We start from the raw sequence: 16,514 nt of genomic DNA, 5'->3' as shown, positions 1-16,514 counted from the left end.
AATTGCTGATATTAACGGCGATAGCGACCTTTATACTGGAACGATTCGTCGTGATGAGACTGTGATGTCTCGTGAGGATCCTCGTGGTCGTTGCCTGGTCACTTGGGATGATGGTACCGAGCCAGAATGGCTGACCCTGGAAGAGGAACAGTGGGAGTTCTCTGATGAAACTTGTCCGCCAAAGTTGTCCCGATTGCCCAGAAGGAAGAAGTGTCGCACAGGTGTTGTGCGAGGGGGGCGTGTAGAGGGATGATTGCATCCTAAAACGAAGTATTGTGTGTGTTTCTGTGCCAGTTGTCTCCTTGGCTATGGCTCCGTGTCGCAGTGCATATTTTAGCCTAGCGTCAAGTGAGCCTACTATTGATTATATTGATAGATAAGTTCTTCCTACAAGTCCTCTAGTTGTGGCGTTCCCTCAATGGGAGATAAGGAAGGCGTACCGACCCTCAACACCTGGAATCCAAGTCCGATACTATCTCACCGGCATGAGCTAACTGCATTACAACTCTATATGATAACAAACTAAATCCAATGACTGATGTGGTATGTTGTGAAGAAACTAGATAACTAGCAGTAACAATAATAGTAGTACTGTACAAGGGCTTAGGCCGTGAAGGAGCTCTCCGGAGGGCAACTCTCCTTAGGATGCTTTGACTCAAAGTGTTGCGTTAGGACTTTATAGTTGGTCATTTGTAACTGACAATACATGTGTGGATAGTATTGCTGTAATCCTGCTACCTTGCATTGAGGGCATGTCATCTTGAGAGCTGCCTTTTGACCGGCCAATTGGCTACCTGTGGAATATACTACAACAGACTATAGGGGTAGGATAGGCGACTACCCTTATGGGCGTCCTTAGCTTTCTTTAGAGCATTCTTTCTTTGCGATTCTGCTTTCTGTTGACCACGAGCCATAGCGGATAGGAATATAACTACACAGATATGACTGTACCGATCACCCGCTCTGCCCGTCGATGAACTCTAAGTCAACACCTGGGATCAGATCAGGTATGAAGGAGACAAAACAGTACGCAATTCCTTAGCCTAGGGTGGCTCAATCCGACACGATATTATTCAACTCTCTTCCCACCTACGAATTCCCTAAGAGTTTATGGTCGGAAAGGTGACTCCGAATAATAACGCGGAGAGAGCTAACCGTTACTTTACAAAAGCGTCCTCTATTGATTAATACGATTAGCCCCGGCTAAGGCGACCCCTAAGCAGAGGAGAAGTGTCGCTTGGTGATATGAATGAGGTCGAGAGGCGGCTCGGGAACGATATAGATATTTACAAGGGATAAACCAATGAGATAACTCCTTCTATATTCTATGTGATAACTCCAGCATGAACGATTGTACCCAAAACACGGTGTCGGTGGTAGGTAGTTAGCAGAATACTAAAATAGGAGCAGCATGGTCGACGACCTACAATACTCCTCTATTTAGAATATCTACATAAGTGCCCGCGTTATACCAGGATTTTCCCAGTAGTACTGGGCTTGGCAGACTTCCTAACTTGAATACGTGATATTGGCAGTGTACCAAAATCAGGGGCAGGGGCGAACAATTGGCCACCACTGTGTGGTCGGCGATCGTACTCGAGGCGCCTCATCAAACATGGCCCATCTCCTCACCTTTACGTCAATGTTCCTAAGCTACACTACACCGCACTACCACTTAAATGGCCATGGATAATTCCACCCAGAAGTCAATCGTCACCATGATCCTGACCATATCTATCACACTCCTACCTAGATATACCCAACCTTACCAACACAACCTCAATTATACACAGACATGTCGCCGCTTCATTGCATGCACATACGTGGGATACCACACCTCTTCTCCCCTATCGAGCAGTAAAACCTCTCCTTAGCTCTGCACTGAGGTCTGCCAAGGAGCCTGGATTATGCGGCAGGAACAACGTGGATGCCTCCGATGAGGTGCCAACATCCTTCAACGTATCGAAATACTGCGTTATGAGTACCAATTCAAGGACCTGCTCAAAGGACCCTTTCCAAACGACCTACTATATTCTCATACGTCCTTAGGACCAACACCTTCAACCCTCGAGCTGAACTCACTGACAGATCCACGCAGGCCATCGACGATAGCACGACGTTGACGAGCTATGCCTTCTCCCTGTAGGAATTTACCTGATAAAACTTGGCATAAGATTCTGTAGTGTGTATATACTCTCCGCTTCTGCCTCGGCCTTTTTAACTGTGACTATCTTGTCTGCTTCTGCCTTCTCTTGGGATGCAATACGTAGTCTACGGTTTGCATTGATCTCATTCATTGCTGCCTTCACCTGGAGCATAGACCTGGATTTATGACTATATTCTGCTGTACTTCACCTTGGTATCGGGCTCAATGTCAACTACCAAAGCCTCTTGAATCCGGAACCCAAAGTCGTCCATGAGGTCTGAGACAAGTTCATATGCCCATACCACTCCTTTTCCACATCATACTTCTCAGCTGTTCCTTCACTTGATGGGCTATCCTTATCTTCTCCTCAAATAGTTCATCAAGATTAAGCAATGGCACAGAAGCTCTCACTGCATCGAATACATAGGAGTTGATCTGTGTACCAGGATTAGTGAGCTTATAGAAAGCTTCATAACTGAGACCAAGGATAATTCAATAATAGTAATAGGATATTTACACTCTGTCACGAAGAGCTTCATACATCACAGCTACGACTAGAGTGACGAATACATTGTCCTTAGTCTTGGTCTCAACATGTACCTATTGTGAATGAACTTACCACCTAACTATAGTACCACATCATACATTAAGCTGTCGTACACGTACACTGACCGAGCCAGCACTAGTGCAAATGCAGGGGAGAGGAAGACAGAGGCAGCCAGGTAGGGCTAGTCTGTCGAATTTACCAAACCGTTCTACCACTACTATCTCATCTTCGGCTACGAACTGTATGCATCCCATGATATAAAGGGGCGAAACTGATGTATGGAGTGATAACCTAGTCAATGTCAATGCTCGACCCTATACAGGTTTGTCATATGAGTGGTAGTACAGCAGCTGTTGAAAGGCCGAATTGGAATTCTTGTTAACTTGTAAACTTGGAGCGCCTTTAAAATTGATCGGTGCGTCGGGACGGGGACACGAAAAGAGTCTACGTAGCTGCGTTAAGGGGAGTACCTGTTACTTGCGGGTAGAGGGACTGTTGTTGCCTGACGGGATATTCCTGCTGCATACCTTAATACACTCGAACCTTGTCCATTCCTATACAACAGTAGTGCTGATAGAAAGAGGACATAGACGAAGGTATGCTCGAAGAGGAACTGTGGTTATGTAGTGACCACTGGAACAAGCATCGAAGGCTATCGTTATGTGTAGATGCGTAGACCCTTAGGGGTCAGCAAGGGTATGATCAGTACTGGAGGCCGGTGGAAGGTTGTACCTCATGGGTAGATGATTGGGGTATGATGAGTTAGCCGGATGGACCAGACGGTTATGATAGAGTCAGTGCCGCGAGAAGAGGTGACGACCCGTTATGATAAAGGTTGTTCCCAGTGCCGCCCTCCTCGCCTATGCCAACGACCAATTCTTCCTTCGCAAGCCAGGACATAGATCTTGGACTGTGGGAGAGTATTACTATCAACGTACTATCCTACCATGAAATGTGGAGGATAAGCATATCGACGGGTACTAAGGCAACGTGCCTGAGTATTTATAATGGATGGTAATAGAAGATATGCTACTTCTCATCACTTACTCAAAGTCCAGGGTCATCGGTATGGTTATGAAGTGCTCCTCCAGGTTGGAAGAGGTTATCTATCTTGTAGATTTAGCTAGTTTACCGACACAATGGTTTATTGATACTCAATAATGATGTCTAAGCAAAGGTTCGAACAATTGTCTCAGAAGCTACTCGGTATATGTATGAACTTGTGGTCGATTTGTCCACCCTACTGTTACCTGATATCTATCATAAGTGTTTACGATACAATATTGCCCTGCTAGAGGTGGAGCATCCAATGAACGATACTTAATACCGATATTGCTCATTCTAGCGATACTTATCTATTCTTCTACTCCAGCAAATTGGAGTTATCCCAAGCTCTTGACAAAACGATTGCGAAGAAGAGGGCTGATCGACGCCAACAGCAGCAGCAGCAGTCTCGAGGTGTGTTAGTAGTATCTTGCATGTACATGCGTGCAAGTATATGTAGTGCATTACCATGATCGGATATAGAAGCTGAGATGTAGAGTCACCCTACTAGAGTGTGGGCATACCTTCACTTGATCTCCTCCTCCAAAAGCTACGATGTAGAGGTAGTTGTAGGACATATGTCGTCATCATCAGATACGTCGTCAGGCGATACTAGACTTTCGAACTAGGCACGCTGTGGCAGATACCACCAGAAACTTTGATATATTTTCTAAATTCAAACTGGCCCAAGATAACTCTCCTTGATTTTTCACGGTAACGGTAATGATATCGCTGTGGAGACAATATCTTACCCACTCCTCCCTTCTGGGAGAGCCCAACGGCTATTCCAGCGCCCCCCCCCCCCACTATCGATCGTAGATTGATATCCTCATCAATCACCATACCCGCAGATGAGCACTATATCGGGGGTCAGCACCTTAATGCAGCCTCCTAGTCATAGGGGATGATCTTATTAGACTCACCTGTCCCTATTGACGATTTAATTCCATAACCTAAGCTTAACACACCAAGCGGTACTGATATGCTTGATAGTAACTCTCCTATTGTTCACATCCCTCAGCCTACCTGGGTTATTGCTTAGACGTTTACAGCGTAGTCGCCATGTTGCATGGACCCCTGTCGTTGACAGGCTGATGATGACCATCACCACACATGCACTGTGGTTACTGCGCATACGTGCAGACTCTGCACGTGTGTGCACACTGTGCGGGTATAGATCGTGACGCGCTCGTTCGAAGTAACAAGGTGAGAGGCATTGTCCACCCGAGACTTATCGCTGCTCGGTGGCCGCTTGGTGAAGTGTTGGATGCTCGTGTTTGGTTGGTTATCGTGTGCTCAATAGCCACATCTTTGTTTACTATTGGTTCCTCATAATCGTGCCCTTATAATGAATCCCATGCCTCTCAGTATTAACTCATTTGTAATGAGCAACGAGGAAACGAAAACATCTGACCCCCAGCCCGTCGCGCAGAGTGCCATGATCGGACATCCTGTGGATGTGCCTCCTGTCGCTATGGTTTATATGCCAGATTTCGGTCATGATCCGGTGTCCCTAGAGTGCCCAAACTGCAAGAATAAGATCATCTCAAGGGTTGAGCACGAATCTCAATGCGGTAAGGTCTTCAACTCTCCCCTGTAGACATGCATAGCTTAGGTACTTACATCTGCTGTGGTCTGCTGTGTTTATTATTTTGGCCGCTATTCTGGTTGCCTTTCTGCTGTGATGCCTGTCAAGAGGCCAAACACACTTGCCCGAATTGTCGTTATCATCTCGGCAAGAAGGTTTTCATCACTTCATAGTAACTTCACTGGATGCTCCGAATAGAGCAACCGTGGCTATTCCCAAGCCGAGCTTTTTGCCCACTATCTTATATCATGACCCGGGTTATCTATGTTGATCGCATAGACGAATAGTTTATTTCTCGATTTTTGAATGGCTTAAGTTCATCAGTGGTGTTGGGTCAATGCATTTCGAGAGAGGCTATCTCCTATGGCATGAGTAGTTGTCACGGGGGTACAGTGACGATTTGTTACTATATTATGGTATCCAAGGTGAAGTGTTCAATATTGCTTCCTCGACACACCGTGTATCAACCCGATGCTGAGTAGAACGACACGGCCTCAGTAAGGTTCTACTGCGATGTGCTAAGCATTGACTCCGAAGGTATCGATCATCAACAGTGAATGCGAATAATGCTCCTTGACTCGCGCGATAGGAAAGGCACTCCCTAAGACTGCCTCTTCTCTGAGAAACGGGAAGAGTATGATGGATTAGTTCGCATATACGATATAATTTCGTACCGCCGCAAGCCAGCTCGGTGGCATCATGCGAGCCACATCAAGTGTTCTGACTCTGAACTTCTGAGCTGAACACTACTTCAGCAACAGCAGATATGATGGAGTACTGGCGGGTGGACAGTATTTGATTTGGTGTCCTCGTACCATGAATGCCATTTCACCACAGTACTGACTACCTTGCTATCTCAGCGTTTCTCAGATCGTTATTCAGCATCCTGTAACTGTTGTGGCAATAACGATCAGTGTTAGGACCAACTCCTAGCCAAATAGCACTTGAACAAAATGCTCGCATTCCGGAAACAGTCAAGTATTCGCCAGCGACGTCAGAAAAAAATCAATTCTGTGTTGTTGTCATAACATCAGATCGAGAACGCAAACTCTCGAGTGTTCCTCGATCACCCTGTTGGTGAGCATCGACGAGTTCCACTGGTGCATGACGATCATGCAAACGGCTCTCCAGTGTATTCCATCGTTCACCAAACATAGCCAACGCAAAGACAGTGTGATAGAATCGTACTAAATTGGAACCATACATACCCTGTAATTTTTTACCACCCGTCATAATATCTTGGATCCACTCTCGGCGGAAGGCTCCGAGATTATCATTACATTGTTGAAGTTTGACATGAACATCATCCGGAAGATGCTCGAGCATTCTTGGTGTAGTGCCACTATCATAAAGGCAACTGACAATCTTATCCGCCGAGGTTTTGATGGCCTTGGATAATTGTCGAATACTATCAAGTAGAGGAGAGAGAGTCCGAGAGGCCAATGGATCCCGTAAATGCATAGATGACAGTATTAGAGAGCTATACAGCACTAGACCGTCTCTTGAAACTTGGTTCAATAACAATTGATTATCTATTACTTTCTTCGTCACGTCATGAATGAGCAATATCTTCCCAAATACAATCGCCTCCATCTTGGCGTCATCCAAGAGTGATGATCGCTCAGCCATCGACTGGAAATCTTCGACACCAAAAGCTTCCCGGTCATCGGAGATGATAGTAGAAGTAACTGTCTGATCGTCGTCAGCAGAGGAATCATTACCCTCGCTAAGTGCCTTGAGTTGACCATGGAAGACATCAAGAGCCGAGAGTACCCTGTCGGCGACCTTCTCGAGCATTCTCGCCGATGCTCGATCCAACTTAGAGGCAGCGAATTCTGGGAATATGAAGCAACTCGAGAATGATGTTATGAGAACTCCGCAGGTTGTGAAAATAAATCGCCAGAGTGCAGTCAGGAGCATTTGCGTCTGTGTCTCCCCGGGCGTGAGAATAGAACTAAAGCCGACCATAAACCACGTAAGGGAGAATACGTACCCTGCATAACCAACACGAGTATCACATTGAGCCAACCTACCCATAAATACCACCAATATCATCTCACAGAAGAAAGCAGCTTTGTTGCCAGGATTAGCGAAGATGCAGATAACAGAGGCAATACCGCCCAAGAGAGTACCACATATCCTTCGTGTACCTTTAAGGAGAGATGCACCAGCCGTTGGAAGGAAGCTAACATAAACCGGTATGACAGCCCAGAAACCGTGCAGACGGACGGTCTCGCTGTACATACCCCATACGATCATCGAGATAGCGACAGCAAATAGTGTGAGGCTGAATCTTAAAGGGAAGATAAACCTCCGCCATATGTCCGACTTCTTTTTGATATCATAAAAGAATGGTTTCTTGAACCATGCTACCATACCTCTCCACATCGATAATGGTACATTTGAGAAGATACGTTGAGTAACGAGTAACTACACACGAGTATTCATGGGGACGATAATTGCAGTATGGCGTGTGGGATGATCTCTCTGGATGATTCACTTAATTGATGACAATATTACCAACTCTACCACGAATTCCTAGCTTGTGGATTATCCCTAGATTGGTGACAAGCGTTCAACTTAATGCTATTTTCTCTACCTAACTCCAATGGCACGGTCAGAAAGATCTCCGATGATCTCATCATCTGATATCTGCTCCCACCCTAACCAAACCCGGCTGCCATCACCTCTTTCTTCTCTTTCCTCATCCTTTCTTCCTCCTTATTCTGAGCCACAGCAGCTAACCGATAATCCTCTGCCAAACCAGAGATGTACAGAATAGAGCCAACAGCATAGTAGAACTGCACTATTGCTGCCGTACTGGGTGATGATATCGAAGAATCAGCAGCCTTTGCGCTCACATCTGAGATAACATTGGCCATGAGCTCCTCACAATGAGCTATTCTCTCTGGGAGGTCCCGATTGGCTTCCTCAGGCACTCCTCTGGCAGTTTTACGTAGAACAATACCAACCTCAGACCGTAGTATAGAGAAGTCGGCAGCTAGGGGCTTCCAAACATAAGCGACAATTCCGGGCTGGAGATCCTCGAACAGAAGGCAGTCCCTGAGGGATAGAAGCTCGCCGGCCATATTCCAGAATATCGCGCTCAGCCGTGGTGGTATCCTCTTCCCAGCTGCAGCACCACACACCTTAATGAAGTCAGCAGACTCTGCATTGATTGCATTGCGATGATCTCGAGCAGAGATGAAATAACCCGTGAGTAAATCGAATAAGTCAGCGGCCGCGAAAGGTAGTTTATGTGTGATAGATATACCGGGCGATGGTGTTAGATTACACAGAGACAAGACCAACATGACTGCACATGGGCTAAGTGCACCCAAAGTGACACTCACTCCGGTGATCCATGTCTCAGTATACGGCTCTACAAGGTAGAAACCAATAGGGATGTAAGTGAAAGCTGTTGAGAAACTAGCAAGAGTGAAATCACTGAGCTTGCACTTGGCTGCTGGCATCCCTAGTGCTGGTAGAATGGTGTATGGATAGAGGACAAAGGCGGCCCATACTCGACTGTAATTACCACCACTGGCGGAATTGTATATATAGTGGACCAACATACCAGCACCTAAACCTAGCCAAACACTCACGGTTGTGATGATGGCCATCAGGGTATAAAGCTGTAGATCTAGGAATGCAATTAATGCTACACTGGGACCAGCTAGCTGAAAGGGAAATGTAATGGTGAGAATAATGTGAGGTTTCTTACCAACAACGGCAAATACCAGGGGTCAGAGGTTGGTGGGGCATACATAGGTATGACAGAAATACCGACAGCCACGATGGTGACCAACGCTGTTGTGAGGTTGAACAAAGAGATTGAAGGCGGCGATTTGGGATAGGACATCAACAGAAAGAGTCAACAAAGTTCATAACTTACTTTGGCGACATGTCCACAGCTTAACGATCAAGCTGGACTTTTCAGCTTTAATCTTTTCTGGCTGCCATTACGAGATGCTTATGTTCTTCGATCATGTTTTACAAAACGTCACGCGCCACGAAATTGCAACGTGTGTCCCGCATCGTGAAATCCCATCGAATACGGGGTCGCGGGAGGTAGCACCGTGATTGGTCGGCCCGTCGGTATTTTCAACCGTAATGACCCAAACTGTTTGGGCCACACACGGTCCGACCACATCAGGTGCTACCAATGCCTTCAATTGATCTCGTGACCCCCACGTAGCTGCGCGAAGGGCCCACCTAAGATGGAAGCCGGACATACCTGTCCGGTTCTCCAAATGTTGGTGGGATCAGTATGAAGGCATCGCCATATTCAAGGGAATAAAAAAAAAATTTTTTTCTGGCCCGTCGAGGAACCCCTCGACTCTCGTGGTTGAGCTCGGCCTCACAGCCGTACTCAATCCACGTTGTAGACCTGTATGGTCCAACTCAAGGTTTGTTTCACCTTCGGTTCCCGCTTTGCAACACTCAAAAACCGTTTACGGGCGCGCGCACTTCACTTGTGTCATATGTCTTTCAAGGGTGCACCCCTCCTTGCGCGACATTTCACTCACACTACAGGACTGTTGTCCTTCCGCTCACCAGATTGTATCTTGGTCTTTAAGATTTGCGAGACATGCGTATATGTAAGCAATATTATTGACGATAGGTGATGATGTTTTCCTTACAGTTTGTATATTATCGCATACCTTACCCCATTGCTTGAGTCATGTGCATGGTGGATAGCCGTTATGGCTACCTTCTGCAATGGGAACGGACACCAATGTTAAAGCATGTCTTAGGTGGCATAGCGGCCCCGGCCTCACAAATTGATCGTATTAAGGCAGATTCTGGACTGGCATAGCGGCCCCGGCCTCACAAATTGATCGTATTAAGGCAGATTCTGGACTGGCATAGCGGCCCCGGCCTCACAAATTGATCGTATTAAGGCAGATTCTGGAGTGGCATAGCGGCCCCGGCCTCACAAATTGATCGTATTAAGGCAGATTCTGGACTGGCATAGCGGCCCCGGCCTCACAAATTGATCGTATTAAGGCAGATCCTGGAGTGGCATAGCGGCCTCGGCCTCACAAATTGATCGGATTAAGGCAGATCCTGGAGTGGCATAGCGGCCCCGGCCTCACAAATTGATTGTATTAAGGCAGATCCTGGAGTGGCATAGCGGCCCCGGCCTCACAAATTGATCGTATTAAGGCAGATCCTGGAGTGGCATAGCGGCCCCGGCCTCACAAATTGATCGTATTAAGGCAGATTCTGGACTGGCATAGCGGCCCCGGCCTCACAAATTGATCGTATTAAGGCAGATCCTGGAGTGGCATAGCGGCCTCGGCCTCACAAATTGATCGGATTAAGGCAGATCCTGGAGTGGCATAGCGGCCCCGGCCTCACAAATTGATTGTATTAAGGCAGATCCTGGAGTGGCATAGCGGCCCCGGCCTCACAAATTGATCGTATTAAGGCAGATCCTGGAGTGGCATAGCGGCCCCGGCCTCACAAATTGATCGTATTAAGGCAGATCCTGGAGTGGCATAGCGGCCCCGGCCTCACAAATTGATCGTATTAAGGCAGATCCTGGAGTGGCATAGCGGCCCCGGCATAAGAAATTGATTGTAGTGAGGCAGGTAACCTGGCGCAGGTTATGCTCAATCTGTTAATGAGACTTGGCCGTTGATAATGTTCTCTCGATCAGATTATCGTGTAAGCCATGTGTAGCAAGTCTTTGGTAATGCGATGTGTGTATAGGATCATCATAAGGCTTGTCGGGAAACGGAGTTAACGATTCGGTCGAACATGTAGATCATGGAGAGGCGTAGTTTACCATATGTATGTATTGTGCTTAGTATTGCGATCTATCTATGTGTGTCGTTGTACGCCAATTGAATTGGCAATTCATACCACCCGATGCGATTAGCAAAAAATGAGTGACATTTGAAGGATGTACGCACGCACAAAAAATATCTCGTGCGAGGTCTCATTCTCGGTGTAAAGGTGTGTTGAAGCGACGCTGTAGTGATCGTTGCATCCAATACGTTGGGTTATAGTTTTAATCGGGGCACTTTTGAGGATTGGCGTATTTCAATTGGTAGAGTTCGAGCCACACTCACGGCAAAACCTTCCTCGAAGACGATGTCACCGAACCCTGCGCCTGCCGACCGGGAAGAGGCCACTCAGCAGCAACAGCGCGGCAGTCGGATCGTCGCTGGGGATCAGGTATGCGTTACGATTGGAGTGGTATTGGAAGTCGACATAGCACTACATTGTAACAAATTCTATTCATAGTCATTCTGTTGGCGAATCCATTCTCGAATCCATCATTAAAATCTATGTATGGATTCTCTGAATCCAGTGAGGAATAATATGGTACTAATAGCTATATACTATAATGTGTTATATAATTCCATTGAATTAGTTGCGAACGGAGTCGTAACGTGAATGGCACATCTTCGTGTTTTAGGTGATGCCATTCGATGTTATTGTCTCAAGATCAGTAAGAGAATCGGCGAAGTTCCTCCAAACGGCTCAGCAGACGATTGATAGCCAGAAGGTAGTACATGCCAATCTAAAATGGGAGATTCTTCCTATACAGGAAGACTTATCAAAGCAGAAGGCTGAGCTCGAACGGAGAAAGGCGGATTTGGCTAGACGTGAACGGCGATACAAAATGAAAAAACGGAAAATGAGGCGGTTATTGCGGGACATGGTATGTTTTGGGTTAGGTTCTAATGCGTATCATAAGTTCAGCAATCATTGGGGGCATCCATCGACTCGAGCGACTCGGAAATGAGCGCTGGCAGCGAGTCGGAGGTTTCGGATGAGGTCCAGAGGCTGCGGAAACGATCATCAGCTGCTCGGTCGCGAACACCGGTGAACAATAACCGGCCAAAGAAGAGGAAGACCATTGCTGAAGGAGGGGACTTTCGAAAGACGGAAAGCTCCATTCCACCGGTCGGGTATTTTTGTGGCGTGGTGACGTTGATTGGTTGAGTAGGTTGCCAGTGTTGAGGGATCACCAGCAGCAATTGACACGCACCGATTGCAGGAAGAAAAAGAGGCGAGAGCTGCTGGGGCGTTCAGTAGTGGAGTTGGTCGAGTGCAGTGGAAAAAAAGGCATAGAGCGTGGATAGCGAGGTACTTCTTATAGTGTGATATTAATTGGGAGAGTTATGGTATGGCACCAGCATGATTGTTACAATTCTTGCTGTAGTTGGAAAGATGAAACCACCGGTTCGTTGCGGACCAAGTCGTTCAATCCGCGCAAAAAATACGATGGCAATGTTCAAGCGGCACGCGATGATGCAATAGGTAGTCTTGATAGGACGAGCGCTAGGGTTTCGGCACCGCACGGAATTAGACAAATCATGGTACCTTTCCGTAGTATTTCTCACGCAACGAACCCGTTCGAAATCCCCGCCTTCCAACGATCCGACGAAGAAGGAGATCTCATCGCTTGGAGAGGATGAGGAAGAAGAGGATGAAATGATGGACGAAGATGAGCAGCTGTCACCCCATCAATCAAAGGTAAACGACAGTGGGCTGATTCGCTTAAATGATGGTGACGAACCCAATAGCAAATCGTGAAAATTACCGGTGATAATAGATTTTACTTAAAGAGTTACTTTGTTCAACGACCATAACTGCATTGATTCAGCAATAGGTATCATTGGAAGAAGATCCTGATGGACTGAGATCCCAGAAAACTGACTATGATGGGAAAGGCGTTACTGATGCAACGATGGATGGTACGGCTAAGTGGACATTGTCTAGTTGGTGTAGTACTGTCTAGGTGTAGACAAGGTGAATGAACGTACAGTTGTAGTTGAGAGTACCACGTGGCCTCCACCCTCATCTAAGCCTCCGGTAAGATACCTCTATGAGTGCTACGTTTATTTTGTATGGTCGAAAGGTCGATGATCGAGTTGAAGTCGTCGAGTGCAGCTTAGTCTCCTCATCATCGTCTTCCTCTTCTGATGTTTCACCGCCGCGATAGGCGGTTGTTATCTTATATATATCATTGATTGCGTGATAGTACCATTTTCATTTTATGCCTAGTATTGTTGCCTCAAAAGTGAATTCTCAACTGTAGAGAGGTGTATACACTGGAATGGATGAGAGTGGGAGGAGGTTGGCTCCTAGATCCAAGGTAAGGCAACATTGGGACAGTCCGTGTGCTATGAAATGATCGGGAATCTCCACAGGATTGCATATCAGCACATATCGAAACCCCTGGCCAACACGGGACGTTGCAAGAACATAAGAGTTGTCCAGAAGGGATTGCCACCTCGTTTTAGACTAAAACTTTTAGTCACTGGGTGACCTCAGAGTGGAGTAACTTCACTGAAGCTAGAGTACACCATTCTTCCCCAGAGGTCTTGGGCGGACTCAAATTGCTACCTGCGAGTTTTCCCCATGCGGTGTAGAACACAGCGCTTGAACGGTTCTGTATTCAGTACCTTCTCAGCAGCTTCGAAGTTTGCGAGATACGAGACATCGCCAGCGCTCATGGCACTCGTGAACGGACAGTTACTGACGCCGCATCTGCGCTATCTACAACGGCTGAGGCCATCCCCCACTTGTCCATGTGGTAATCCGGCCGACAGCACGCTCCATCTAGTGGAGAACTGTGCACTCTTGAATGATGCCAGAAGAGCGGCGGGATAAAGCCATCAGGTATTCAATTAGATAAGTTAGTCGCTGACGGTAAGCACAGGAGGCGGAGACATTGAGCGAGTGCGTTTCGGAATTCTGCTTGAACCTTAGAAAGGACGAAGTCAGCCGAGTCGTGCTCCAAGAGAGCGGGAGAGTCTTCCAACGGCATCGTGGCTGATGGTGGAACTCCTTAACTTTCGCACTGTAGTACAGCTAATACTACGTACCATTGTTCCGGCCGTCTCTCTGCGGGCTCTGTTTATTTGTTTGCCTGGTTAAGGCTATTGATGACCGTTTCACTTGTGACTCGTATAATCTACCATGTCAGACGTATATAACTCTGTTCCCACAACAAAACTCCGTGGCGTGCCAATATGCGGCGGTGTAGGTTAATGTGGTACAGCTAAGGAACTTTCTGTTCCCTCTCTCCCAACCCTCCCGACCCGGGAGATGTGTGACGGTTTTGGTACCTTCACACTTCGATCACATCGCGGTAGCGCAGCGCCAACAACGCGGGCCCCGCTAGCTTCGGGTTTCGTGCTGCAGGCCAACTTTCACACAGACTTGTGCGGCACTTCAGAGCACAAAAAATTACTGCAACCTGATGATGTTGTCACCCTTTCCGGGTAAATTAGCTAGACGAAAAGCAAATAAGACAGAAATAAGCTGTGGTAATAACAGACAATAATACCTTCTATGATGGTGTACACGATTATCGTTACACGATGCCGTGAGGATAGAAATCTAAGGCCCGAACAAATAAGGCTCGCAGATCACGCGCTGATTCTAAGAATCGGCGCCGCTGGGGCCTTTTACGACCGTAAAGGTATAGTAGTCTTGACCCATCCTCCCGCTCAGGCGAGTGAGGGCGATGGACTTCGCTCGCTCGCCCTCCGTCCTCCTTTCCTGAGTGATCCATCGGTGCACTGTCGGCGCACCACTCTCTCCTGCTCAAAGTTTAGGTGTCTCTAACGGACTCTTGGAAGGTTTTCAGCGTGAACATTTTTCCGTCGGGGACTTGAGCATGCGTACGCACTGAGCTGGCATACATTCCCATGTCTATCCAAACAGCTAACTTCCCAGTTTGTATGTAACCTTCTCTCAGTTCGGTTGTCCTCCACCGCTATGAAGCAGTCAGCTTTCATCCTCTTCGCGTCCTTCTGCGGAAGCATTGTGGTTCCATCGCTGTCGGCGGTTCCCCCACCCATGGGAGAGTACTACGACGATCCCGATGGCGATGTGTCTGGTAAACTCACCTTCTATCCCGACTACATCCTGAACATCCATGTCAACCTCTATGGCTGTGCCATTTCTGTGAGCGGTGTGAAATATTCGCAGCTAATCCATGTAGGCATGATGAATTACAAGTTCACTATCTCTTATGCTGGGACGGACCTCGCGAACCAGATCAACGCATGTAAGAGTTCTAAAATTACCATTAAAGATTTTGACGAACCCTTGTTATACACATATAGAACTATTGAGCCCAAGAGGAACAGTATAACTACCAGTTGGGGCCCGACCACAGGATTGTTCTTCCATGAGAACTGAAAGCTGGTCACTCGAAGGAGCTATTTCGGAGCAACCTACTTTCCAGAGCTGGAGAGTTTTCAATATTCGGAAGTCCTTTGAAAGGACTCCTCCGGGGAGTATCAGTCTTTCTATCTTCCAGATTGTAACGACGCTTCAAGCGTCACGCTTGGTCGTTTCGAGTTGATAACTCACATGTTGTGATTGTCAATGGAAATTAGTGGTATGAGCATCGGGTGCAGGCTAATGTGAATATATGCTTAGAACAAAGCGCGTTCAGACCGAATCCGAGAGGTTCGTGAGACTCTGATTGGATGATAGTGAGATTTGTTCAATGGGCTTGAGAAAACGAGACTGGGATGATAGTTGAATGAGATTGATTCTGCTACTGATTAATGGCTCATATGTAATAGACAGATCTGGATTTGGCATGCGAAAACTAATGGTGTGCATTACCGGAAGTAGATGCCCAGAGTTGAAAGGTCGAGGCATCCTCGCATTGCAGAGGGAGTCTACCTGATGTTGAGTTACCAATTGATGAGTTACTGCTATTATCTCGATTCCTGTTCCACCATGCTGGAGGGTATATATAACCTCAACCTCTGTGCTGCAGATTCTCAAGCAGAGGTGACTGCTGTCATTCATCTTGCTGTTAGGCTAGGAATCTTACAGATTAACTCATCATAGTTATTGCGTGAGTTATGAGTTATTCCGTAAGATTACCAGCTAAATGAGTCATCTACAAATTGTAGCCTACAATGAAGATCTCTTTGAATGAGATCGAATGCAAGTCTTGGGCACTTTAGGCTACGTTTATCGGGCGATTACGAAGTGTTAGTAGTACTAACTTAGTACTCATCCACCTGACCTTACTGACTTTTGTTCCGGCAACGGTTCCTAGTCGCTAGAGCCTCTGTGCCTGACTCTAGCCTAGAGGCCCCTGTGCATCGTTGGTGCACATCGTGTGAGTTCAACTCACAGTTCAACCCAACTCACTGAGCTGGGCGCTGATGAACCTGCCTCAAAAGGCAGTTTCA

The 16,514-nt window shown here is 47.0% G+C and overlaps 7 protein-coding genes across 7 annotated transcripts in view; 3 read left to right on the top strand and 4 right to left on the bottom strand.

Moving 5' to 3' along the window:
- Pmar_PMAR008201 (hypothetical protein) overlaps positions 1–402 on the top strand; it is a gene marked incomplete at both ends in the record, with an annotated part of 5,557 nt that extends 5,155 nt beyond the window's left edge. Inside the window, one exon of the mRNA XM_002768971.1 lies at positions 377–402. Coding sequence (XP_002769017.1) covers positions 377–402 — 26 coding nt within the window. The remainder of the gene's footprint in view (positions 1–376) is intronic.
- Positions 403–568: 166 nt separating this feature from the next.
- Positions 569–1,720, bottom strand: Pmar_PMAR008200 (zinc finger protein, putative). Its single transcript, XM_002768970.1, has 3 exons — positions 842–1,720; positions 739–794; positions 569–696 (listed from the first exon to the last, which is right to left on the bottom strand). Exons 1-3 carry the CDS (start codon positions 912–914, stop codon positions 604–606), a joined length of 222 nt encoding a protein of 73 aa, XP_002769016.1. The 5' UTR covers positions 915–1,720; the 3' UTR covers positions 569–603.
- A 127-nt stretch (positions 1,721–1,847) lies between these two features.
- On the bottom strand, positions 1,848–2,947 carry Pmar_PMAR008199 (Protein PPLZ12, putative; the record flags this gene model as incomplete). The annotated part of the gene is made up of 7 exons (XM_002768969.1): positions 1,848–1,997; positions 2,042–2,154; positions 2,195–2,309; positions 2,356–2,423; positions 2,470–2,621; positions 2,664–2,746; positions 2,792–2,947. The coding sequence occupies 7 exons, from the start codon at positions 2,945–2,947 to the stop codon at positions 1,848–1,850; spliced, it is 837 nt and encodes a 278-aa protein (XP_002769015.1).
- A 2,174-nt stretch (positions 2,948–5,121) lies between these two features.
- Pmar_PMAR008198 (Lipopolysaccharide-induced tumor necrosis factor-alpha factor, putative) lies at positions 5,122–5,500 on the top strand (the record flags this gene model as incomplete). The annotated part of the gene is made up of 2 exons (XM_002768968.1): positions 5,122–5,311; positions 5,353–5,500. 2 exons carry the CDS (start codon positions 5,122–5,124, stop codon positions 5,496–5,498), a joined length of 336 nt encoding a protein of 111 aa, XP_002769014.1. The 3' UTR covers positions 5,499–5,500.
- A 1,236-nt stretch (positions 5,501–6,736) lies between these two features.
- On the bottom strand, positions 6,737–7,713 carry Pmar_PMAR008197 (hypothetical protein; the record flags this gene model as incomplete). Its single annotated transcript, XM_002768967.1, has 3 exons — positions 6,737–6,805; positions 6,865–7,279; positions 7,319–7,713. The coding sequence occupies 3 exons, from the start codon at positions 7,711–7,713 to the stop codon at positions 6,737–6,739; spliced, it is 879 nt and encodes a 292-aa protein (XP_002769013.1).
- Positions 7,714–7,988: 275 nt separating this feature from the next.
- Positions 7,989–8,948, bottom strand: Pmar_PMAR008196 (hypothetical protein; the record flags this gene model as incomplete). Its single annotated transcript, XM_002768966.1, has 1 exon — positions 7,989–8,948. The coding sequence occupies one exon, from the start codon at positions 8,946–8,948 to the stop codon at positions 7,989–7,991; it is 960 nt and encodes a 319-aa protein (XP_002769012.1).
- Positions 8,949–15,153: 6,205 nt separating this feature from the next.
- Pmar_PMAR008195 (hypothetical protein) lies at positions 15,154–15,498 on the top strand (the record flags this gene model as incomplete). Its single annotated transcript, XM_002768965.1, has 1 exon — positions 15,154–15,498. The coding sequence occupies one exon, from the start codon at positions 15,154–15,156 to the stop codon at positions 15,496–15,498; it is 345 nt and encodes a 114-aa protein (XP_002769011.1).
- Positions 15,499–16,514: the final 1,016 nt, after the last annotated feature.

Source organism: Perkinsus marinus (genome assembly GCF_000006405.1).
Source record: "Perkinsus marinus ATCC 50983 genomic scaffold scf_1104296966738, whole genome shotgun sequence".
NCBI lineage: Eukaryota > Perkinsozoa > Perkinsida > Perkinsidae > Perkinsus > Perkinsus marinus.
The sequence above is the reverse complement of the archived record's forward strand: the minus strand, read 5'-3'. Positions and strand labels throughout refer to the sequence as shown.

Bases quoted from the DNA above. Each gene is read 5' to 3' on its own strand.
- Pmar_PMAR008200 (XM_002768970.1), bottom strand. From the start codon at position 914: ATGGCTCGTGGTCAACAGAAAGCAGAATCGCAAAGAAAGAATGCTCTA. The intron at 795-841 runs GTAGTCGCCTAT...TATATTCCACAG, and splicing joins AGCTAAGGACGCCCATAAGG to GTAGCCAATTGGCCGGTCAA. The intron at 697-738 runs GTAGCAGGATTA...ATGTATTGTCAG, and splicing joins TGACATGCCCTCAATGCAAG to TTACAAATGACCAACTATAA.